This window comes from Euprymna scolopes, chromosome 15, assembly GCF_053919585.1.
Source record: "Euprymna scolopes isolate OS-2025 chromosome 15, ASM5391958v1, whole genome shotgun sequence".
Lineage (NCBI taxonomy): Eukaryota > Metazoa > Mollusca > Cephalopoda > Sepiida > Sepiolidae > Euprymna > Euprymna scolopes.
The window spans coordinates 130,759,569-130,786,979 of record NC_136496.1 but is presented as its reverse complement, the minus strand read 5'-3'; the positions used below and the strand labels follow the sequence as shown (position 1 = coordinate 130,786,979).

At 33.5% G+C, this 27,411-nt stretch overlaps 1 protein-coding gene across 1 annotated transcript in view; it reads left to right on the top strand.

The window, feature by feature from the left end:
- Window positions 1-27,411, top strand: part of LOC145294148 (uncharacterized) — a 273,376-nt gene that overhangs the window by 122,822 nt on the left and 123,143 nt on the right. Inside the window, exons 15-18 of the mRNA XM_080141253.1 lie at window positions 16,273-16,425; window positions 18,979-19,069; window positions 23,202-23,310; window positions 26,078-26,232. Coding sequence (XP_079997379.1) covers window positions 16,273-16,425; window positions 18,979-19,069; window positions 23,202-23,310; window positions 26,078-26,232 — 508 coding nt within the window. The remainder of the gene's footprint in view (window positions 1-16,272; window positions 16,426-18,978; window positions 19,070-23,201; window positions 23,311-26,077; window positions 26,233-27,411) is intronic.

Sequence of the window (27,411 nt, the reverse complement as noted above, 5' to 3'; positions counted from 1 at the left end):
GTGTTTTAAATCAGAGATTTGCTTCTCCTAGAAAGGTTGCCTTCACCACGGCTTACGGGAGCCCTCTCCACCCCAACACGCACATACATACACACCCAAACACACACGGTGCTAGTCAGTCGTTGACCCCAAAAAAGGGTTCATTCGCCCTTTGATATATATATATATATATATATATATATATATATATATATATATATATATATATATATATAGTCTTATATGTAATATTCCGAATTTTGCTGGGTTTATATAATTCAGTAATTGTTCATATACAAATAAATTTTAAGCCAAAAAGAGATGACTGAAACTGTAAGCTACAAAATTATCATATTTCATAATTGAGCATTCATATATTGTTTTAACAAAAACCAAGACTGGGTTGATAGCAACAAATAGTGTATTTCATCGTTAGTTACAATTGTTTCAAGACTATTTGGACAAATCCAAACATTATGTTGTTTGAAAATTTTCACAAGAACAGCCTTTCTTCAGACTTATTAAATAAAAAACACTTTAACATTAAAACATTATAGAAACCATTCCCTTATAAGGAAAAGAAAACAAGCGAAAGTATTTTACCTATATCTCATCCTTGCAAAGTATTTTTAAAGATTTATATATTTTCGTATCTCCATTTGATATATATATATATATATATATATATATATATATATATATATATATATTGAATAATGGAATACAAGCAAAATTTGGGGGATAGAAGAGACTCTTTATGCCAGGGAATTCCGAAGCCTAATACTTCTCATCAGAAGAGTAGAGAAGGTGCTAGGTAGAATGGGGAAGATGCTGCGTCTAGTGTAGGGTTCATTAGGGGTGAAAAAGATTAAGAGGAATTATAGAATGTTGGGGGAAGCTTTATTGAATTCTAAATAGAGAAGCTTGTTATATATAGTATGATATATAAAATTGTATATGGTCTTTAACATAGTGTTGAGTTTAAGGGGTATATGTTTTAGGGTTAAATTTGGGGTACATTGTGGCTGCGTGGTAATTTATTTTAAAGGTTTGTGGGATGTCTATTATCTATGGAGTGGTATTTTTGACAGGTGCAACCTAAACGGCAAATAGCGGCTATAAAATCGTCTATAATTTTTTTTTTTTTTTTTGGGGGGGGGGTTAAATGCAAGGTTGCAATATTGATTAGGTAATATGCGGCAATGTTTTTAAGTTTCTTCTGTTATGATGTAGGGAGTGTGATTATAAGGGGGCGGTCAGAGGATAGGATGGCAATGTCTATGGGTGCGTTTAACTTGATGAAAAAGGTTTACGGATACATCTAGTTGGCAAGGTGGAAGAGTTAGGAGACATTTACTCCTTATAAAAGTGATAATAATACCAATAATAGTAGGGTAATTATAATAATGAGAAGGATAATAAAGATAATTATAATAACAGTAATAATAATAAAAATAAAATAAAATAAAAATAATATTACCAATAGCCATATATATATATATATATATATAAACATATACCCATATATAAACAAACATAATCTATCTATCTATATATATATATATAGAGAGAGAGAGAGAGACAGACAGGCAGACAGACAGACAAGAGATATTCACACAAGCATAAAAACAGTGGCTATAATAACAAAATGGAAAAATAACATGAACAGTAAAGTTTAATGTAATATGCTTAAAATATAAAAAACTACAAAATTCAAAAGGAAGAGATTATGAAGTATAAATGAAGACATTATGCAATAATCGAGTCAGGTTGTCATAGTAAAAAAGATTATATTAGTAGCAAAGGCAAAAAGAGGGGCAAGAATATATTAGCAGGAAAGAATAAACAAAAATAGACAAAAGAAGTATAGAAAGTAGTAAAGATATAAGAAGGGGGAAAGTACGTAGAATATTAAGATAAGAGTGAAGATGCTGCTGATATATTTGTAGGGGCCAGTAATTGAACGTATTTAAATTATCTCCTGTGCTTACAATGGAAGATGACTCCATTTTTGAAATTTATAATGTTATTATTCTTAGAAGAGATATTAGGATATCTCTGAAATACAGAGTTGGTAGAATTTAGAGCCAGGGGTATAAGATTTAGACTTTTTTAAAAATAGACCATCTTTAGGAGAAATGAATATTATTAAACTTAAGGATCTTAATTAGTGTGGTTAAAGAAGTCCAATTGTTTTTACCATTATAACGTTGCACACACGTTTACGCACAGAACCACAGATTGTATGCAGCCTGTGCCGTAAGGAACATGAGACAAATAATTACTCGATTCCTTTTTTATAACATATTCTCATTCTCCCACCACACGTGACTTCTGGTTATGGCTATGACGTTACCCTCCTCTCTGACATGATCGTCTTCTCTAATGTGCTCTCTCTCCTTTTTATAATCCTTTTCCTTATAGTGACAGCCTTTTTTTTTACATGGAGTTCACCACTTATCAAGGCCCAATGGCCACTCAGGGATAAGGGTTAAAATTTAGAATTTTGTATGCATTTGCACGTCCATGCTCTGTTATTGGCATTTAAAAAACATAGAAGTGAGAAAAAAATGCATGTTTTAATTGGAAAAGCTGACGCCCAGATATAGGTGTAAATGTTTGGAGAGCTAACGGTTAGTAGTATGGGGGGGGGAGAGGGTCTAGTGTCAGTTTTTGTTTTAATTTTCTTATTTTGTTTCTGTTGGGGAGGGGGCATTCTATCGCATGCCATTCACTCACTATTTCAATCACTCCAACCAAGAGATCTTTTTAAGATTCTAACCGTTTCCTTTAGTGCAATTGTTTATATTTCTCTTGCACTTAGTTCACCGGGTTTATTCGCAAGATAGTTTTTGAAATTCTTTTTCATGAGTCCAGTTGCTCCTATAATTACTGGAATGATGGAAATCTTCCTAAGATTCCAGTTTCTTTTCATATCGTACATAAGACCTTGTTGTTTCGTTATCTTTTCCCTTTCAGTTATGTTAAGGCCAGCATCATTAGGGAGTTAACAGCTCCGTTTTCTAGATATATATCTGCAGGAATTCATAGTCATAATAGATGGTGTCTGACTTGTTTGCAACCGTTCTTTCTTGGGTCAAGGTCATATAAGATGCCGGACTTGAAGTATGATGGATTGAACGGAAGTTATAAAGCTGCAAGATTGCATCTGAAACTTCTGTGTGAAATGATAACCATAAGAAAACACTCATCAAACATCTGTTTCTGAATTTTTTAATGAGGATTGATAATTTGTATGATTTGTCTTCAAGGACCTGTAACGTAACGGATAAAGTAAAATTCACTTCTAAGTGACACTCTTTCGGGGATTGAAGGTACAATGCTTAGTGTATACGATACTAAGAGTACAATTGCAGACAATTGCTTAAGACTTGTACCTGTTTGCTGATAGAATAAGAACATGCTACCTCCGTGGATGAAATAAAGGATTCCTTTCGAAATTCCGTACAGGTTCACAAATTGAACAGAAAGATTCCCGTGTTCGACAAGATTTACCTGAAGAAGGTCGAAGGTTACACCAGCCAAAGCGTTGTGAGAATAACACTCATGATAAGAACAGTAATCCGAATAAACCAAATCATACAAATTATTAAACGACATCTAAAAAAAATTAAGAAAAATAATTACCAAACGTTTTTAACGATGACGGAACGATTGCATACTACCCCCAGTAGATTAAATAAAGAATTCTGTTAGAAATTTCGTACAGATTCTTGAGTTTGGCAGAAGGATTCCTGTGTTCAACAAGGTACATCTGAAGAAGGTCAGAGGTTACATCGTCCAAAACATGCGAATAACAGTGAAGATAAGAACAGTAGTCTAAATACTAGTTTTTACTTTGTTCTTTTTTTGATGATGACAGAAAAGTTATTATTATGAAGAAGTGTTTACAGATATCGTTTGCAAAATGTTGCTTGCTGCGATTTTCATTTACTAAGCATTTCAGAACCTTCCGGTAGTTTATGTAACCTGCCCAAAATATGCCAACCATAACATGGTTCTCAACAGCAAAGAATGGATCATTACCATATGATGATAATCAAAGTGTCCTTCAATTTTTTCGCCTCTGAGCAATTGCTTTTTTGCTGCTGATACGAAGCTTTGATGCAATCTGATTGATTGACAGAATGGACGTCATGCGCAGAAAGTGTAACAGAGGGCGAATGTGCATATGACTCCTATATCCAAATGCCGAGCCGTGTGCAAAGTGACGCCACAGCAAGGAGAAAGAAAAAGACTATAAAAATAACGTGTGCACAGACCGAAAATCATATTAGATTAGTGGGTGACGTCACAGTTATAATTAGAAGTCACGTATGAACAATAAAGACCTTTTCTCAAAATCTGAAACATCATCATAACAGTACTCAAGAGGAGAACAGTTGTCCAAAGACTAGTTTTTACTCTGTTCTTTTTTTTTGATAATGGCAGAAAAGTTATTGTTATGAAGCAGATGTTTTTTTTTCTTTTTTACTTGAGAGTCACCTCTTATCAAGGCCCGATAAGGATAAGGGTTAATGGGTATAAGGTGCTAATGTAGTAATCACTTATGGTGTAAATTGGGTAGCATTTGATTACTTATGAGGACATCTCTTCAGGAATTTGTTTACATTAGATTTGAAGGCTACTATGTTGTATTCAATCGGTAAACATGCCAGTGGAACAGTGTTCTAAAAGCGGGCAGTTTTGAGAAAGAAGCTTTATTCATGGAGTCTGTTTTTACATGTAGTCATAGATAGAGAGTGGGAAAAATCATATATAGTGGTTTTAGCTAGTCGAGTGTTTTTGTGAAAGTTTTATGAAAGGGGGGGGCATAGATTGGAGTTCATTCGAGCACTTTCCATGAAAATAGCAATAGAGAGCAGACACAGGCTTGTAGGTTGCAGGGAAGAGAAAAGGTTTCAAAGCCGGTTTTGAACTGTAATGACTTCTAGTCTACATGAAAGGGAAGCCATTTTGAAGAAAATCAATAAACATGACTTTGCAATGATCGATAAGAAAAATGTCCAAAAACGAACAGAGACTTTGCCAAAATAAATAATAGATGAAAGTAATTGTATTTGCAATCAAAAGGTGAGTCGATGTGAGTGTGTGTAAGGGGGGGGGAGAAGGTCAAACTGAGTCATAGCATAAGCACAGAGAATGAGACTGGTGACCTTGAGGGAAACGATTCATTCCTTTTATTAGTTTGCTTGGCTTTGTCTGTTTTACGGCATCTCAACCTTTTACAAGGGGCGTGCAATAAGTAATGCCCCTACCCACTTCCAGTTGTCTGATCTAGATGAAATTTTGCATGTGCAATGATTTATATCTCTACTGGTTATGTGGCAAATTACAGCTCTGAACTAATTGTGGTTTCTGTTTTACAGGTGTTTGAACTGAATCAGGTGTGAAATGGAGCCTGTTGAATGTCGAGCAGTGATCCGGTTTTTGTATTTGAAAGGACGCACACTACAGGAGACTTTTGATGAAATGAAAGAAACTTATGGTGATAATGCCCCATCATATGACCTCGTAAAACGCTGGCATTGTAAATTCAAACATGGCCGGAAGTCTGTGGAAACAGCTCCCAGACCTGGTCGCCCCTTCTGGCATTGATGAGGCATCTGTCCGTCAAGTTGAGGCTGCCATTTTGGAAGATCGGCGCATTACTATTCGCCAAATAGCCCAAGATGTCAAGATTAGTACAGGGTCTGTGGAAACTATCATTCATGACAATTTGCATATGCATAAGGTGTCTGCCAGATGGATTCCCAGGTTGCTCACACCATTCCAGAAGCGAGAAGGCTTTGAGTACTCAAAGATGAATTTGGAGATGTGCCAAGAAAGTTTTTCAAAAGACTGATTACACAGCATGAAACCTGGGTCCATCACTATGATGAAGAGAGTAAAGCCCAGTCAGTGCAGTGGAAGCACTTGGACTCACCACCTCCAAAGAAGGCAAGGGTGCAGCCCTCCGCTAACAAGGTCATGCTCACAGTCTTCTGGGATCAGGACGGAGGAGTAGTGATGACAGATTTCCTGGCAAAGGGTACCACAATTACAGGAGCCTATTATGCTTCACTTTTGAGGTAATTAAGGGAAGCTATCAAAATCAAAAGGCGGGGCAAGATCAGCAAAGGTACCCTCCTCCTGCAGGACAACGCTCCAGTCCACAACTCACATGTCGCCAGATCAGAAGCACGGGCGTGTGGTTATGAAATCCTTCTCCATCCTCCCTACTCTCCTGACCTTGCACCTTCTGACTTTCACCTCTTCCCAGCCATGAAGTTGTTTTTGAAAGGAAAGTGTTTCCCAGGTGATGCAGCCTTGATTTCTAAAGTCACGTCGTGATTGGAGGATCAACCTGGGGTATTCTACAGAAACGGTCTCCAGAGCTGCATCAAACGATGGGAGAAATGCATAACTCTGGGTGGTTCCTATGTAGAGAAAGACTAATAAATGTGCCAAGTTTCGTTGCTCTACTGCTATGGAAAATGGGTCAGGGGCATTACTTATTGCACGCCCCTCGTACCTTGTTCTCTCATAGACGTGATGTTGCTATTCCCATCTTTTTTATAAATATAACGTTTTCTTCAGAATTGTCTGACCTATTCCCTATTTCTTTTGTTCTCGCTCGTTTGATGCGTTGATCTTGTGCTCTTCATCAATTCGCCGTTTTCATATTTTCATTCTAATACAACTTCCAGTAGCTTCTTCCCAAGAACTGCAAGCTTGTGGAAGTTTCTTCCTATTGACTTTCATTTCATTCTTTTAAGCTCCTTACATCAAATGGCTTCATGCCTTGCCTGTAGATATTTCCTATTTGAGAAGCTTCTTCCTAAGAATAGCAGCTTTGTGGAAGTGTTTTCCAGTTGACTGTTTTCTTCCTACTTATAGCCTTAATCTTTTCAAGACTAAGAGCCAATACGCATGTTCATCTTTTGGTCTTGTTAGCTCCTTACATTAAGTGACTTCATGTCTTGTCTGGAAAGATTTCCATTTAAACAAAATGCCCAAACTATTTGAATAAACAAAACTAGCGTAGCATTATCTACCTTTCCACGCATTCATATACACCTGCACACAAGATGGCGTTCAGACTTTTTGTGATCTCCCCTTTTGTCACATTAGGTGGTGCTAAGATCGAGAACTTTGAGTTGAAGAACAAAATGATTCTCACCCAACACACTGCTTTGTGGACTGCTCCTCTTCACTCATACCTCCAACAATGTACACACAAAATGCTAGGCATGTGTGACACATTCCCTAAAGTAAACCTTGGAAGTCTTGCTTTCCTTATTTTGTCCTTTAATCCTCACATTCCATGTTTATGACAAAGGGGGAAGAATTGCTGTTTTCTAGGTTGAAATGTATCCATATTACACTTATCATTGGCTAGTTTTTGACATTGAAGTAGTCGATTTTTTTTATCCCCTTACATCAAGTGGCTTTATGCCTTGTCTGGAGCGATTTCAATAAAAAAATATTTACATGTACACATTCATGCACACACTCTTTTAGAGGTCCAAGGATAGAACCCTGGGGCACCCCCGCATTTATATCATATTGTTTAAATGTACGACCGTCTAGGGCAACCTGGATTTTTCTCTTATCTAAGAAGGATTTAATTATGTTAAGTATTCTACCAGTGATACCGTATCATCTGATTTTCCTGAGGAGACCCTCATGCCATACTCTGTCAAAAGCCTTAGATATATCTAGAGCTACCGCTCTGCCCTCCCCCACTTTGTCCAGTGATTGGTATATACGTTCAGAGATCACAGTTAGGATGTCTGCTGTGGAACGGACTTGTCTAAATCCATATTGTTTGTCAGTTAGAAGTTTAGCATTTGTAAGGTGATGAAGAGAGAGAGAGAGAGAGAGAGGGAGGGGGTGTAGGATTAGAAAAATATTTCACTATTATTATTTCTCGAGATATTCAATGACAAAATGTGTCCGAGACTTTTGGAACACCCTGTATTTCTTAGATTATCTATCACACGAATATACAGATAATGAATGCTCTGTAGAGTAGTTGAAAAGAGGACCCTTACACTCTGATTATGACGTTTATAATGGCTGGCCAAGATCAAGACTTAATGATGAATGCTTTTAAAAAGATGAGTGGTCTCAATAATAACAAGTGCACACACAAGTAGAGAGTGTGAGCCACCTGACATCCAGTTGTAAAGTTCTGCTGGGAGACGACTATTATACAATGCGATATTTACATACAATGGAGTGTGCAAATATTTCCACTGAAAAATCTATAAAATGCTGAATACCCAGTGTACCAGCAAGTCTTGGGAACATATACAAGAAAGGGTCAAGGTCAACATATTGATGTAATTTCAACTTCCGATTTTTTCAAACTGTCAGTTTTTATCATTTCCTCTTCTATGTTTTCTCTCGACCTTTCTCTGTGAACTGGGCCTTCTACCTTAACTGTTTTAATCTTCTAATCCAATAACTCTCAATCATTCTTTCAATGTGACCATACCATCGAAGTCTCCTGTTGTACACACATCTCCCTATACTGTCCAGATTTAATCTTCCTCTGAACCTATAAGAACTAAACCTGTATTTAAGACTCACATTATACATCATTGCATCATTCCCATATCATTTCTCACCATGCAACGCATATCCTTAATCCTCACTGGCCAGGTGTCATTTTCATGCATCATCACACTACTTACATATTCCTCATAGATTCTTCCCTTCATCGATAATGGTTACGCTCTGTTGTTTAGTAATGACAGACGTTCTTTATCTAATCTTAACTCTTGCAATCACACTAACACCTCCTCCACGCCGTGCTCAAACTTATCGACAACCTCAATAAATTGAAAGAAATTAACTGGTGTCAGCAGTCACTGATAAGCTTTATTCATATCAAATAACGCCCGAGTTAATGAAGAAAGCAAACGTCTCAAACTGGAAAGTTTTGAAATAAATAAGACAATATAGAAAGCGTGAAGATAAAATAAAACAAAAAGAGATGTCTCATTATTAAATGATGACTCACAAGCCGAGTCAATATTTTAAACCGTGACGTGGGCATGACATCACGGAATGGAATACATATATGGGCATAAAGATCGGAAGGAAGAGAAGCAAAGATAAGAAAAAGACACGGTGATTGTAAAGTTACAATCAACAAGCACATAAATCTCTTCTTCTTACCCCTTCAAAAGCAAGCCGGATGGCCAGACACACTGGTACAATATATTGGAAGCCATGTATTGAGAGGCAACTGTGTCTAGTGCCATGTGTTTGTATTGAGAGCCAGATGTGTCTGGTTCCGTGTGTTGAGAGCCAGCTGTGTCTGGTGCCGTGTATTGAAAGCGTGGTAGTCAGTTAAAGAGTACAACAAGGTTACAATTATGGAAATAGCTTGAAAGTTTGTGGGTGTCTAAATTAGTTTCTCAAGTCTCTTAAATACTTACAAAGGTGTTGGGTCACAGGATGTATATATTAGTGTTGACACAATTAACCGGAAGTGGAATCGAGAGTCAAAAAAATGCAACTGTTTGAGATATCTGTATCAGAATCAGAAAAATTTGAACCCATTTCAAAATTCTTTGAATTTTTCTTTTTTTTTAACTTAATTTTAATTGTTGGTACTCAGTACAAAATGATGAAAATTGATTGATTTTAACCAATAAAACAAAAATCTATAGATCACTTCCCCGCAAGTGTATTTCTTACGTATGCACACATATTATATGAGTTTTAACGGTAATCTGAAAATTAAAGAAAAACAACACTGTAGCTATATTTTAGAAATTTTAAAAGAATCAGAATCGGTAATTGTATCAGAATCAGAGAAAATATTGGAATCGTCCCATCGCTAATATATCTAAATGACAGCGTGCTATGATTGGCTCAATAGATACCGTCACAGTATACAAATCCTATTTATGACCATTTTTGCACTAATACAGTTATGAAAGGTATAAAGCCACAATTACCAATCAGTTATGAGAACAACTATCAACTTATGTTCAATTAATTGTATACAATGAATTGTTTACAAAAGTAATTCGTTACGTGATTCATTTGTTGTACTGCCCTTCGTTCACTCCTAACAGAACTGGATGTTTGATCTCTGAACACTTCAACTCATGTGTCAAAACACAATTCCCTTCTTTTGTAACGCGTTTACACACATGTTTACACACACGTTAACATGTAAACACACGGGAGTCAACACGTTGTAGACTCAGTCGCAAAGGCGACAAAGAATAGGAAAGAACTTCAACTCACTGTTTCAGGTTTGGAGAAAATACTTTTAGCCCTCATTCTGCCACCATGTGTGGCTTCTCGTTATGGTTGTGACATCACCCGCATCTCAAAAGTGATCCTTGGTTTGTGCACACGTTCTTTTAATAGTCTTTTTCTTTACTGTGACGTCACTTTGCACATGGCTTGGCACTACAAATTTACCCCAATAGGGTTGACTCGTTATAAAACAGACGTGTAACTTGATCCCCGCCCCCAACAACCACCACCATACCAAATTTTCTTACTTATTCATCCACGAAATTATTTGTTTTGTCGGCTGAAAAATTCCGTTTTGGACAAAACTCAAGTTGTATTGATCCTCTTAAATGCAGTGTATCTCTTGATGCCAGGCCCCAAATCCAGGAGCATGGCTTACGGTATGAAGTAGAAACTACTACTACTACTACTACTACTACTACTTCCCTCACCATCATCATTCAAAGACGATTTGGCTAAGATTCAATATGTCTATGTCGTTTTATTTTTTCCTTTGTATTGTTGCTTGTCAAACCAAATTAGAGAAATTACCTTCTTTAAAAATACCTTTACGCACATTGTAAATATCTGAACATCATACATATATATATATATATATATATATATATATATATATATATATATATATATATATATATATATGATGTTCAGATGTATATGTGTATGTTTGTTTGTGCGTAAATATTTAACCGATGAACTCTTTCTTAAACTACTAGTCATATAACATTAAAATTAATACGAAATAGTAATCATACACCAATGATAATTTATAACAAATAAAATCTTTGTTTGGATGGATGAACAACACGTACAGAAATATGTCGGCAAGTTGAAATGCAAAATGTTCATTTCAACTTGCCAACATATTTCTATTTCTTTCTGCACATGCCCAAATTTAATTCATTTCTTCGGGTCGTTTAAATCTTTCTTACCTATTACTCGATAGATACATCGATAGGTTGGTTGGTTGTTTTTGTTTTACGGCATATCAACCCTTTTCAGGTTATTTAATGCCGAATCCAAAGATTTTGAAGGAAATTTTTTTAATAGAATGTATTTGTTGTTTTCAAATCGGTTTCTATTTAACCCATAGTTGGGACCCTAACAAGTACTACCACTCCAGGTCAGAGTGGACCTGGGAGCAATGGCAATTAAAGGGTGGCTCCACACTCCCCAAAATCCGCAAGCTGGGGCCTCACCACTGGATATAGTTTAAGGTCATACATCAGTAGAGAACGTGGCTGGAGCACTAAAAGTTTGGGTTTCGATTCTAGCTGTTTCACCCGCTGCTAGCAAAACTGTTTGTTTGTAAAAAGTCAAAAAAAATCGAGCACTGTAAAAAAAAAGAAAAAAAGCTACGGTCAAATGTTTAAATAAATAAACATTCGAGCATGTCGGTTGAAGATGAAGGGGTATTTTCCTTGATTTTTTTTCAATATGTCACCATTATTTTGCCATTTCCTAATGCTTTTGTTCCTGGACATTTAAAGTTTAGTGCGTAGTATCAAAAATATTGGTCTTATGTTCAATTTTTCAATATATGCGAAATTGTTCAATATTTTTTATTGCATTTTCATCCCAAACAAAGCACAGTGCAATTTTGATATAGGGGCTACTATCTGGGAAATAATTTGCAGGCGTACTATGTAGGGAGTTGAGCAGCAAGATATCTCTTTACATTACACTTGAACTTCTGCATGTCAGTACAGCCAGGGAAGTAGGGACTCGGAAGGGAATTCCAAATTCTAGCAGTCCTAGGAAAGAAACTATTAGAGTGGAAGGCTTTCTTGCATCTAAAAGTTTCTACTGTGTAGGGGTGGAATTTTGCTACTTGTCGGATTAGTCAGGAGTATTTAAATCACGGGGGGGGGCAATGACTTGTAGTTCGTTGGAGCACCTACCATTAATATACTTGTACAACAGGCAGAGGGATGCAACATTTCGTCGATAGGACAGAGGTTGAAGCCTAGCTGGGTGCGGGACCTATTAGGTTAGCGACTTTCTTTTGAATCCTGTCTAAGAGGAAGAGACTAGTAGCAAATGCAGCAACCCAAATGTGAGGAATACTCCATACATGGGCGAATGGTAGCCTTTTATGTATATATATATATATATATATATATATATATATATATATATATATATATATATATATATATATATATGAACAAATGATTAATAAAACATGTTAAAAGACATCTTGAAAAAGAGTTAAAAACATATTTAATTTTAAAAAAGGAAGCACAAGATAAGTGGATAGTCCTTAATCCGCGGAGTTTCGAAAAAATACTCTCCTTCTCATCAGAGGGCAGGAATTAGCAAAATGCAGGATCGGATTTTGCATACAAAAGTATTTAATGAAACTACAAGTAAGCCACAGATCTTACTTGGTTAAAAAGAAAAGGGTGAGGTAAGGGGAATAGGAGGTAAAAGAAAAATGATAAAAAGATTTCACATGAATGGATAGTCCGGTGAAGGGTAAAAAATCCAAGAATGGTAAAATCCAAAACGGTCGAATTAAAAATTTCCAATCCAATGGGTAAATTCCAAATGGTCCAAAATGATCCAAAAAGCAGAGTTCCTTGGAAAAAATCGCAAATGGGATAAATTCCAAATCATTAAAAGAAAAAGCACTGGAGAGAATATTTAAAACACGTCTGTCAAGGCTGGGGAATCAAGTATATATATATATATATATATATATATATATATATATATATATATATATATATATATATATATATATATGTATATCCACATTCATGCTCTATTTGTGGCCTTGTTCGCAAGTCCCTTGCTGGACTAAAAAGTCATCAGAGGCAAAAGCATAAATGAGTTTTATAAATATGGGTTGTCCGAACCTCATACGTCGAAATCGACAGGAAAGTCCATCATATATATATATATATATATATATATATATAGAGAGAGAGAGAGAGAGAGAGAGAGAGAGAGAGAGAGAGAGTCTTTTATTTCCGGCATGTTTCTGAGCACGTTTAAATATCCATAAACATTATGTATTATAACGAATCCTTGTTAGGACGATACAAACATTATAATTAGTTACTTAGGCCAACATTGAAATCACAGATATTAATCCTAACACATCAATAACAACTGGTTGAGAAAGAAAGAGACAAACACCTTACTTTCCTTATATAAATATCTTTCCTTCACGGCTGAGACAATTTTTTATTTTTGTACCTTTTCTCCACGTTAAAAAACGACCCTGGTGTCTAACTCTGTCCCGTGGAGAGGCATAGTAAATAGGTGTATAAATATCTTTTGCAGCAGTTGCGACCTAAAGCATAAGTCCTTGATTTCCAGTAATAAATATTAGTAACGGTAAACAAATAGAAAAGGATTACCGTGACGGTAGGAACCAATTGTAAAAAGAGAAAAGGAGTAAATCACTTGTCAAATTAATCCGTTACAGTGTATAACTATTTAAACGGAAACAAATCGGCATTCAATTATAAATTATACATTTTTGTCAAATTTTATAAGATTTGAAGGATTTTTTTTTTTTTGATCATGATTGTTTTGTATTATTTTGTATTATTTTGTATTATTTTGTATTATTTGGATTATTTGGATTATTTTGTATTATTTTGTATTATTTTGATTATTTGGATTATTTTGTATTATTTTGTATCATTTTGTATTATTTTGTATTATTTTGTATCATTTTGTATTATTTTGTATCATTTTGTATTATTTTGTATTATTTTGTATTATTTTGTATTATTTGGATTATTTTGGATTATTTTGTATTATTTTGTATTATTTGGATTATTTTGGATTATTTGGATTATTTTGTATTATTTTGTATTATTTTGGATTATTTGGATTATTTTGGATTATTTGGATTATTTTGGATTATTTTGTATTATTTTGTATTATTTGGATTATTTTGGATTATTTGGATTATTTTGGATTATTTTGGATTATTTTGTATTATTTGGATTATTTTGTATTATTTTGTATTATTTTGTATTATTTGGATTATTTTGGATTATTTGGATTATTTTGTATTATTTTGTATTATTTTGTATTATTTTGGATTATTTGGATTATTTTGGATTATTTGGATTATTTTGGATTATTTTGTATTATTTTGGATTATTTTGTATTATTTTGGATTATTTTGTATTATTTTGTATTATTTTGTATTATTTGGATTATTTTGTATTATTTTGTATTATTTTGTATTATTTGGATTATTTTGTATTATTTTGTATTATTTTGTATTATTTGGATTATTTTGGATTATTTGGATTATTTTGTATTATTTTGTATTATTTTGTATTATTTTGGATTATTTGGATTATTTTGGATTATTTGGATTATTTTGTATTATTTTGTATTATTTTGGATTATTTTGGATTATTTGGATTATTTTGGATTATTTGGATTATTTTGGATTATTTTGTATTATTTTGGATTATTTTGTATTATTTTGGATTATTTTGTATTATTTTGTATTATTTTGTATTATTTGGATTATTTTGTATTATTTTGTATTATTTTGTATTATTTGGATTATTTTGTATTATTTTGTATTATTTGGATTATTTTGTATTATTTTGTATTATTTGGATTATTTTGTATTATTTTGTATTATTTTGTATTATTTGTATTATTTTGTATTATTTTGTATTATTTGGATTATTTTGTATTATTTTGTATTATTTGGATTATTTTGTATTATTTTGTATTATTTGGATTATTTTGTATTATTTTGTATTATTTTGTATTATTTGGATTATTTTGTATTATTTTGTATTATTTGGATTATTTTGTATTATTTTGTATTATTTGGATTATTTTGTATTATTTTGTATTATTTTGTATTATTTGGATTATTTTGTATTATTTTGTATTATTTGGATTATTTTGTATTATTTTGTATTATTTGGATTATTTTGGATTATTTTGTATTATTTTGTATTATTTTGTATTATTTGGATTATTTTGGATTATTTGGATTATTTTGTATTATTTTGTATTATTTTGTATTATTTTGGATTATTTGGATTATTTTGGATTATTTGGATTATTTTGGATTATTTTGTATTATTTTGGATTATTTTGTATTATTTTGGATTATTTTGTATTATTTTGTATTATTTTGTATTATTTGGATTATTTTGTATTATTTTGTATTATTTTGTATTATTTGGATTATTTTGTATTATTTTGTATTATTTTGTATTATTTGGATTATTTTGTATTATTTGGATTATTTTGTATTATTTTGTATTATTTTGTATTATTTTGGATTATTTGGATTATTTTGGATTATTTGGATTATTTTGGATTATTTTGTATTATTTTGTATTATTTGGATTATTTTGGATTATTTGGATTATTTTGGATTATTTTGTATTATTTTGTATCATTTGGATTATTTTGTATTATTTTGTATTATTTTGGATTATTTGGATTATTTTGTATTATTTTGTATTATTTTGTATTATTTTGGATTATTTGGATTATTTTGGATTATTTGGATTATTTTGGATTATTTTGTATTATTTTGGATTATTTTGTATTATTTTGGATTATTTTGTATTATTTTGGATTATTTTCCCAACGTTTTGCTCGATTTAATATCCGATTTTATTCAGATATATCTTGTCAAACTCCAGAATGTTTCCATTGAACTCGGGAATCTAGACGAAATTTTTAACGGAAAACTTTATTTACTTCACGAGGATAGCATGCTCTCGTTCCGTCAGCCATGACTGGATAGAGGTCCTAAGTAATTCGAAATTGTATTTTTTTTTTCGGTTGCCCACACTGAGAATTGAACCTTCAACCTTCAGGAGAATATCACTTTTACAATTGATTTTTCCAAGTACTCTAACCACTGCGCCACAGGTCTTTGAGGACACTCGAATGACACACAAGATGATAACATGAATAAGTAATCCTCAGAAACGTAATGATTGTTTTAGTTTGAAATATCAAACTTATATTTTCCTTTTTCAATTTCTAATCCAGATTACAGCTTTGCAGCATGACAAACTGACCGATTCTTTGGTCAGTAAAAGCAAATTGAATGACCAACACCTGATTCAAATTTGGAGTTTACCTTATTTGCAGCTTCAATACAACATTCCTTGTGTATTGAACTTGACCACTTGGACAAGACTGGTAAGTCAGTTAGCAATGTTAAATTGTTGTAACAGTGTGTATCAGCAGCAGCCGAAGAATAGCTGACTAGTGAAGGTATTAGCAGTAGCAGCACCATATACAAATTAGCAAGTGTGCAAAGGCTTGCATCACGAGAAAAAGAAGAAGGTTGAGGAGAGCAAGAAAATGTGTGCACCAGGAAAAATGGACCTGAAGTCGAAGGCAAGAAATGGCTGGCTATGGCCAGGGTAAAATCGAGAAAAGAAAAGTGCGTCAAACGAGATAGATGTATGACATTGGTGGCGGTGAGAGACTTTTAAGCTGGTGTCGAGACGGTGGGGTTTTATTTATCTCCTAGCAGACAAAATGAACAGTAAAAAAAACGAAAAAAGCATTGTTTGGAAAGTAACGGCATTAAATGACTTTTGTTAAAACTGGAAAAAAATCTGAATCGGATTTATTTATTTTTGTTTGTTCCTTTGTGATGGTACTGGACGTCAAGGGGGTCCAAGAGAGATTTGAACTGTAACCGACACAGTCCGAGTATAACAGCCACGTTACACTGTAAGAAAGATGACAAAACTATAAATAACATGCAAACAATCGAAATACGATAAACAACAATAACAACAACTACGACAATCATCAGCATCACCAACATAAAGCCAGAAAGAAGCCTTACAGACTATTATTACTATTACTGATAACACACATATATTCATCTGTCTACGTAACAACCTTTCACATTTTTTACTGGAGGGTCAATACCTATCAAGACAAAAAGGCCACTCGAGGACAAGGGTAATGAGTGTCAGGCGACCGATGGGACCAGTAATGGTGGAACTTAGGTAATGTTTGTTTATTTAAGAGGACAGCTCGACGGGGACATGTTTACATTAGACTTGAAAACAACCATGTTATAGTCAACTGGGAGGCAACCCTGTGGTATTGGGTTCAACAAACGGGTACTTCTAGGAAAGAAACTTTCTTCATGGAATTTATGTTTATTTTAGGTACAGACAAATAAGGGAAATTGTTAGCAGTTGTTTTAGCTAGATGAGTTCTGCTGCGAATGTTTCACAGGATGAACCATAGATAGAAGCTCAGTCGAGCACCTGCCATGAAAATAACGATTCAGCAGAGATAAACTCGCTATGTCTCTTCTGTGAGAAAGCGATAGTAAAATGGAGAATAGGGTATTGCCTATTGGATTTTGCAGTCGATTCTGAACCCTGTCAATGCAGGAGAGGGTTTTCCTAGCAGCTCTTTCCAAGATTTACATGAAACAAGCACGAAGGACAATACACACACACACACATACACACACACACACACACACACACACACACACACACGTTTAAATACTGGTGCAATCAAATCGCTCACACAAACACAAACATAAGACATAAATGCTCTCATTTCTTTTCTCTAAATACAAAGTGTTATGTTTACAACTGCTGTTTATTCGTTTGCAATTTCTTTCCACGTTAACAGAAACTCAAAATGAAAAGATGAGTGAGTGAAATTGCTTAAGAATATATATTTATTTGAGCGCACTTGTCGACTCGTCGTAAGTTTAACACAACAATTTCTACAACACGGAAATAAGCATAAATAAACTAAATGAAGTCGTATCTCAAAACGTTCAGCTGCAAAACAAGTCACCAGTTTTGTAGAAGGATTGCTAAAATATGAAAAGATAGTTTTGTAGAAGGATTGCTAAAATATGAAAAGGTAGTGAAGCAGAAATTTCAAATCGAATCTTTACTCCATACTTGTCACACCTCCACTCATGTGTCACACAGTTACAGCAGTTTGTTACAAAAAAGTTTGAAACAGAGGAGCAGGGGAAGATGAGCGAGTAGTACTGCAACAATAATTGAGGAACATGAGTTTGACTGATGAAGAACATTATTGGAGTGCAAATTATTTCACCTGAAAAATGAAAACATAAATAAACTTCTAAACAAACCAAGAATAATTTGAGTTGAATTTGAATTAATTTCTGTGTGATTTTCCCTTTTTGCATCGATTGTTAGCATCACCAACATTAGATTGTTAGCGCTAAAAAGCGTCGTGTAGATGTTTCTCTTGTTAATCAATAACACATTTTTGGCATTTTTAACAAGAGCCAACAAAACAAACAAAAAAAAAGGGTGAAAAGAAAAATATACAACAAATAAATGTTACCAAAGGCAAGAATAAATTATTATTCTACCTATCTGAATATTTTTTGTGGGTGCTTTAACTTAATTTACATTGTTTATTTATTTCAAAAATTCAAAACAACAATAGCCCCAAGTCTGTTCAGTTAGAACAAAAAAGTGACCGTCTCATCACAGCCATGTGGAATCTCGGTAATTGCTCAATAATCGAAAATTAAATAAAATACTGGTAGAAACACATTCAATAAATGCCACCAGGCGTGCGAAAATGTAATGTTCTACCAATGTTTTGTTTAATTTTCGATTTTTGAGCGATTATAGACGCTTTCCATGGTTTTAGTGAAACCGTCATTTTTGAAAAAAATTATTTGTAATGGGTGTAATGATTTACTATTTGCTTTTATTTCAGGGTCAGACACTGTTGACTGGTTATGCAGATGGACATCTGTTTTGGCATACATTAACTAAAGCTGAAGATTATGGTCCTTTAAATCCAAAAAGTAAGCAATTAATTTCATCCTATTTTATGAACGTCAATTTTTAAGCCCGATTCGTGATATGACGAAAATAAGTCAAAACTATTGCTATTGCTACCGCGTCTCTCATTCAGTCACAAAAGAAGACAAGACATTAGATTGTCTGCCATTTTTGATTTCCGGTTTCTGCTCTGCAAATGGGAAGATGGTGACAAGCAAGATATGGTCTCTTCTGATAAATGATTATCTTACTCCAAGACAACACGACTTCTTTTTCATATTGATTAGTTTGTCTTCTTATCGATTAGTTTTGTCTGCTTTTTTTTATTGATAGAGAGAGAGAGAGAGAGAGAGAGAGAGAGAGAGAGAGAGAGAGAAATAGTAAGAGAATGAGAAAGCTTTGTTATTTCTTTCTTATCGATGAGTTTCGTTTTAATGATTTTAAGTAGTGAATAGAAATTAAATTCCGAAACGACAGCAAACATGCAGAGACACCTATTAATATTTGTTAATAAGATTATGTCTGTTTGTTTGGAGTGACATTATTGTTGTTCTCTCACTTTAAAGTTTGAAATAGCATTTTAGTTGAAGTTCATTTGCTTGCAGAAAAGACTGAATTTTTGTAACAATTCCGGGGGGGGGGATTTAGTAGGGGGTGCACCCTGTTGCATTGGCTTTGCCAAATAAACGCATCTTTACAAATGATGTACGTTTTTGTTCATTGTTTGTTCACCTTAATAACAAGGGATGAAGATATTCTCTTAATCTGTTCGGAGATGATTATTTCATTGAAACTTGAATAAACGGAATCGAAATCGTTTTTCTGTTTTTCATTAACAAAACTTTATTCATGTTTTTAGTTAGCACTGTACCTTAATATTCCTCAATATTTTATTTATTTGCATTTTATATGCATGCGTGTATATATATATATATATATATATATATATATATATATATATATATATATATATATATATATATATATATATATAAGAATAACAGTATAGTTCAATTCCAAGATCGGTCCTGGATATGACCTTAAATTATATCCGATGGTGAGGCCCCAGCTTGCGGGCTTTGAGGAGTGTGGAGCCACCTTTTAATTGCCATTGCTCCCAGGTCCACTCTGACCAGGACTAGCAGTACCTGTTAGGGAAATAGAAACCGACTAAAATAAAAACAAATATACTCTATTAAAAAATTGTTCTTCAAAATCACTGAATTCATCATTAAATAGCCTGAAAAGGGTTGCTATGCCATAAAACAACAACAACAACAACAACAACCAACCAATTCTAAGATCCAAATATTTATTTTTCATGCAAAATATCTCTTCCAGCATGTTAAAATTTCGGTACATTCTTTACAGATCCTTTCGTTATGCAGAAACAGACGATTATTATTATGTCAATACCGTCTCTTTTCAGTGCATATACTTTTTAGAAAATATAGAAATTCTTTGCTCAAATAGAAAAAAATGCATGACAATATAACGCAAGAAGAAAATATATATATATATATATACTTCATGTGCCTCCTTACAGTGACTTAATTCACAAAACATTGTAGCCTATATTGCGCTGTAGAAAAACCTACTGTTGATTTTATAAAATTATTTTTTATATAATGGCTTGAATTGAAGTTTAAAATACGAAAATCAAGTATCATGGTTTAATTGTGTTCTAAATAGAAACATTCATTTCGAACGAACCTCTGTCATATCTAAGAATCTACTGTTGATTTTATATGCCTGTCCTTACTGCTTGTGCAGTAATAATGGCTTAAGTTTAAACTTAAAATAAAAACGTCAAATATCATTGTGCAGTTGTGCTTTAAACAGAAACATTCATTTCAAACATTCCTTGTTATATCAAAATCCCTACTGTTGATTTTATATGTTGGGCCTTTCAGCTTGTGTGATAATAAAACTTCTCAAATGTACTTGTGATGTTAGGCTGTGTAAGGTGTTAACTTTGATCAAAATCGTCTGTTCCTTCTTTCATCAAATTATTTCGATTATCGAACTTATCGAAAACATTCTGATATTAAAAGCTAATCTAAGAATACTGTCAAGTATCTTCGAGTGAAATTTTATAAAAATCGCCAGTAGTTTTCGAGTCCATAGGGAACAAACGCACACACAGATATACGCACAAAGTTCCTTTTATATAATAGTATGTATATTTAAGCACGTCTGATTGAACACGACAGAGTTATTCTTTTTTCCGATTTTTCTGGATATCTTTTCCATTCGCCGAGCGGTGTTTTTTTTATTTCAGCTGGTATGTTGTATATAATAGCGCCCAAAGGTTGTTGCTCAACCATATTCTTCTCAAACACTTTCTATCCATGCGTCCGATCGTCGCCAGGAGCGATTGTTGTTATCGTTTCTTTTTTTTTTTCTTTGAGGCTTTGTGTATTTATAGTTTTTTTTTTTTTTTTTTTTTTTATTGGTTATAAAGATGGGAGCACGATGGCTAGGGGCGAATTATTTTATTTTTTTATTTCGATTTTTTTATTTTATAGTTTGTTTATTTAGTTTCTTGTTAGTTATTAAATACTTTTAGTATATTTGTCTCGGTGTTAAATGAGATCCAGTTAGTAAGGGGATGTAGTTTTTTTATTAGTATGGTTTTTAGTAATTTTAGTCGTTGTGTGCAATTGTTAAGGTATCGAATTTTATTATTGTTAGTTTAGATATTTCTAATGTCGGACTACTGTAGGTTTTTATCGTGGATTGTTAAGTATTATTTTATGGCGCTATTGTCAACTAAATGATAGGTTAGTCATCGGGAGGGGGGGGGCCTATGTATGCGTCGTATGAATTTTTAGAGTGGGTTCGAAGACATTCTTCAAAGGGGCAAATAAATTCATACACTACATTAGTTTGGTTTAGTCTGGTATTAATATTATTATTGTTTTTAATTATTAAATTGGAGGTTTTAAATTGAGTATAATATATTATTAGTTTGATTTTTTTTTTGTTCTGGTCTGTGGATCTGATGGTTCTTTTAATTAGGTTTGCTATTTTTTTTTTCATCTGTTTGTTATTAGTGTGTAGTTGATTTTTATAGTATACTTTGATGGTGTCGTTTTTGTTTGGGTTAGGGTTTATGTTTTTATTGTGGAGTGAGTTTAAATAGAGTTTTAGATGCGTATCAACGATTTTATTAGGAAAATTATTGTTTATTAGGGTTTGTTGTATGTTTGTAAAATATTTGTCGGATTGATGCTATATTGAATGAACGGTGAATCAAGTTTTTTATTAGGGCAGTTTTATATTGTTCTGGTCATTTGCTATGGTAATTTAAGAGTAGTGCATTATTGTTGGTAGGAATTCCTTTTGAACTTCCGGGAAATAAAGCCACTTAATGCCTCTATTTATCAGAACAATACATGCTAAAGTAAAATTTAAATAAAACAAATAAAATTTAATAATAGTTGTTCGTAACCATGACCATAGGGTGAATAATTGCATGCCCCCCCTCTCTCCCCTCTCTCCCCACTCTCCCCTCTCTCCCCTCTCTCCCCACTCTGTTAAACCAAAACAAACAATGCCATGAGATTTTGGTAAATTTTCAGATTTTACAAGAATATGCATATTATTTTGGAATAATATTAGACTATTTCTTAAATAAACATAAGTTTTCATTTAAATTCAAAAGTTTAGAAAGCTAGTACAATGCAGAATTTTAAGAAAAACAACCAAATATTTATTAGTTTAAAATCAACTAGTTTCGGCAATATAACGACCATCATCAGGATTAGAATCAGTTTGTGTTTTTTTCTTTCTTCTATGAGAAAAAACATTTCACTAATTCATTTCACACACGAACCACACGTTCCTTGTGATTCAGAATATTTTAAAACATCACCATTGAAAAAAAGTACATGGACTTTATTTTTCTAGTGACACAAGGGAAAGAAAAAGAAAAAAAACACAAACTAATTCCATTTCTGATGATGGCGTTATAACGTCGAAACTTGCTGATTTTAAACAAATAATTTTTTTAAAATCTGTGTTGTACTGGCTTTTTAAGCTTATAGATTTCAATTAAAAATTAAACAACACTTACATTGCAGAGAAAAAACTTTAGTAATAAGTTGTACTAATTTCTTTAAACATTGCTTTTAATCTATTTTTGCTCGGCAGTGTATCCTGAGTTGAGGTCAGACTTGAAACGAGGAAGGGTGCCAGCTCACCAGGCGGAAATATTAAATGTTGATGCATGTCCGGCCAGATTATCGTTATCTTCTTGCAGGTATCAGTATCACAAACTGTATTTTACTTCGGGGCATATTATTATTATTTTGGATATTCCATCTTTATTTTATTCAGTTTTTTTTTTCATGACAATGGCAGTTGATAGAGACGTTGAATCTCTACGGTTCCAGATGAGCATTGTCTGAAGGTAGCGGTTTCAATCCTACCCAAAGCCGGTCAGAGGCTTACTTGGCCAAAAAAACGTGATGAGACAACAACAACTACGGATGGCAGTGATTGCTGAGAATGCAGTTAGGAGATTCGAAGTTCCTATCCGTCGCGGTTACCACCTGACGAAGGCCAGAGGAATAGTTGGCCGAAACGTCGTGAAAACAACAACTAATAAAGATGAAAACAACTAATAAAGATGAGAATAATAGTCCGAAATAAAATTAAATTAATATATATAATGCTCATCTCAAAAATGAATTCCAATTAAGGAATAATATATATTGCACATGTAGGTTCCTCGAGGTACAAAGATGAAGAAAGAAAAATTGCTTACAAAAATTTTAGCCATGTAATAACTTTGTACACGTTTGCACAGGCATTATGCAAACACTCCAGACCCAACACGTTGTAGCAGAGTACGTCACAAGGAATAGAAGACAAGTAAAAACTCGACTAACTTTTTTCAGTTGAAACATTTATTTCCACGTACTTACCTGAATAAAATGTGATCCTCGACCCCTGTCCACTCGAATGTCATCGAGATCCTCTGTATGCGCTCGCGTGTTCTTCTTTTTATGTATTTTTCTTTTCTTCCTTGCCATAATGTCACTTCACACATGACTAGGCATTTGCATACAGCAGCCATCCGCACGTCGGCGCTTTTACAGCTTGACGAGTTTTTGCTGTGAATGTTAAACAGTTTTACCTCCTTCTTCAAACGACTTCTTTCAAGTCATGGCTGACAGAACGAGAACATTTTATTTTTTTTACATAGGCATCACCACTTATCAAGGCCAAGAGGCCACTCGAGTGCACATGCTATCCAAGTGGATTATATAAACGGTTCCATTCACAATTGTATGCAGATTCCCGAGTTCGACAAGATACAACTGAAGAAAGTCGGTTACAGTGACCGAAACGTGAAAACTCACACTCAAAATAAGAACAGTAGTTCGAATGATACAAATGAAAAAATATTCTTTCAGATTTGGAAAATACTAGAACATGCCACAATTACTAAAAAAAAAGTAACTTGTATTTAGAAATAAACATTGGTGACCAAAGCATCTCGAGTTAATTTAGTATCAGTGATAGAACGCAACATTATAATAGCGAAATTAGACATTCTTAATATTGAATTTTATGGCACATAAATAGTCTCGACTTAATTGTCATGTTACAGTAATGAATATATACCAAAATTACGAAAAACTATACAGTAGAAAAAAATTATTGAGGAAAACATTTTGTGACGAAAATTAGTGAAAACAAAATGTCTGGCATTAATAAAAATATTTTTTAGTTTAAATGAGTTACTTCCCTTGTTATTATGTCACGTATTCCCCCCAAAAAATATGGCGAGCATTTTTTATGGTTAAAATAAAAAAATTTGTTGTTTTTTTTTTAATACCCTAAAGTTTTCTGGATTTTTGTATAACCAGTAAGATGATTGGAAGGCTCAGATCATAATCAGTTCAGAGTCATACTGCATCAGAATATGTCAGCTTTTGAGGCATATTTTTTGTAGCTTTTTTATTTATTGCCATTTCACTCAAAACAAGGCACAGGGTTACTAAGTCGTGAGGGGGCTACTATTTGGGACCAGATTTGCAGAGATACTATTTATGGAGTTGGGCAGTGAGATGTTTGTTCACATTACACTTGAAATTCTGCATGTCAGTGCAGTCGGGGAAACAGGGAATTCCAAAGTGCAGCAGTCCAAAGGAAAAAGCTATTCGAGTAGAAGGTTTTACGGCATCTAGGAATCTCTACAAGGTAAGGGTGGGATTTTGCTGCTTGTCAGGTTTGCCGAGGGTATTGTCGTCGAAGGGGTATTAGTGCTTGGAGTCCGTCAGAGCACTTGCCATTGAAATACTTGTAAAACAGACACAAGGATGGTAGTTTCTAAGTTTTAGCTTAAGTGGCAGACAGAAATGTAATATTTTTTATATTACAGACTGGCTCATTCAGTATAGTGGACCAAGAGACTAGGCTTCAGTCCTTTGTCAAAAACTAAAATATGGTACTTTATGCTTCCTTGCTAAACAGCATATACTTTTATACTTTTTCTTCAGTTGAAATGACAAAAACCATCTGATTATGTTAGAGATGATGGTTGAAAGTGAAGCTGGTTTGTGCAGAGCCAGCCTCACTTTCTCGTCTCAACCAGCCCGATCTAGCAGCAGGACAGGGCTGAGAGAGTTCAAGATCAGGTGGGATGCAGGAGCTGCAGGAATTGTCAACGTCCTCCTACATGCAGCACCTGGTTTACCCAAATAGTTACCCATCTGGTACTAGCCAGACTCAACATTGCTTCACTTTGGTGATCTAATAAGAACAAGTGTATCAACGTGATTAACTCAGCATTATAAAGTGAAGATCAAGGGTAAGCGGAAAAGTAGTTGCTTTATCCTCTACATCCCAATGTAATAGCCAATGAAAAATTAGCCTTTAAATCGCTCCTGGCTATCGCTGATCCATATTTTTGTTTATACATAATAAACAAAACTTCAGCATGTTATTTAATAACGTAACTCCATTTGATAGAAAATGAAATACATTTTTGAATGACGATTTCAAACTTATCTTTTCAGTTCAGATGGTTTTATCAAAATTTGGGAAACATCAGGAACGTTAATCAGGGAAATCATTTTAGACGATTCTTTGGGCTGCATTTCCTTTCTGAATGATCTTGGAGATTTGCTTGTATCTTTCAAGAACCACATCTTTTGTATACCACATTCAAAAGGTAAGTTAACTCTCAGATGACTATGCTTTCTCTTTCTCTTTCTAGTTATCATATATATATATATATATATATATATATATATATATATATATATATATATATATATATATAAAAAATATATATATATATATTATTTATTTTTTTTGGTAAGGTGATTGATAATTTATAATTCAAAATTAAAATTCAAAATTAAAAATCCATTTCATAAGAAGGAGCACAACAAAGCCAATAAATTGTACGATCGTTTCGGAAACGATGTTTTTTATTGTGACAGACATGGAGTCAAGGACAATAATTTTAGCATATAGTTTTTTATGAAAACAAAGTCTCCTCATCAGCAAAATATTGGGTGTTTTTTTTTTTTAAATAAAAGACACCATAAACAAACCTAGCATTTAATTAGTGCAGATGAATCGTTGCGATTGCAAGAGAAGAATCAGCAACAATAAAGAAATGGGAATTTATTGTCGCTGACCCTTCTCTTGCGGACGACAAATATCGAAAAATTCACTAAAAACATCAATTCCTTCACCCTCAACTGGGCACTTTTCTACAAGGAGGGGTCCCTTTTTCCACAAATATTTTCGAAAGTCATCCTCTCTTTTCGATTGACAAGCCTTAATTTAAACCTTTACCACTTCCAGTTTGGCGAGGGACGCAACGGCAAAGACGTCTCGTTTTTGTTTTTTTTCACGTTAACTTCCTCCTTCGCGGTACAGGTTCGAGCTTGCCTACCTACTACCACTTTTTTTTTTTTTGCTCAACACACACACCTCCAAACACGCGGGCTTGTATACTCTAAATCCAGAATTCATTGAATTTTTTTTTTTTAAACAAATCGGACAATCTATATATCTATAAAAGTGAAAATGTCTGTGTATGTGTCTGCTGTGTGTGTACATTTCCCTACCAAATAACTATGTCAATTTTCGGTCTACAGACTCGAGATTTGACATAAGGGGTATTGAAATCTTTTTGATCGGTTTTCGGCCAGAAATTTGGCTGTTAAGGGGTTAAAATTCAACGATTTGGCCTTTAAAAATTCTAACAAACTCCTCCGCCAATTTTGGATCTAGACACTTGAAATTTTAGATCTTTAGACATGGATCAAAGTTTTTTTGTCTAAATATTTGAAATTTTACGTAAAGTGTATTCAGACATAGGGCAAGCTTTTTAATC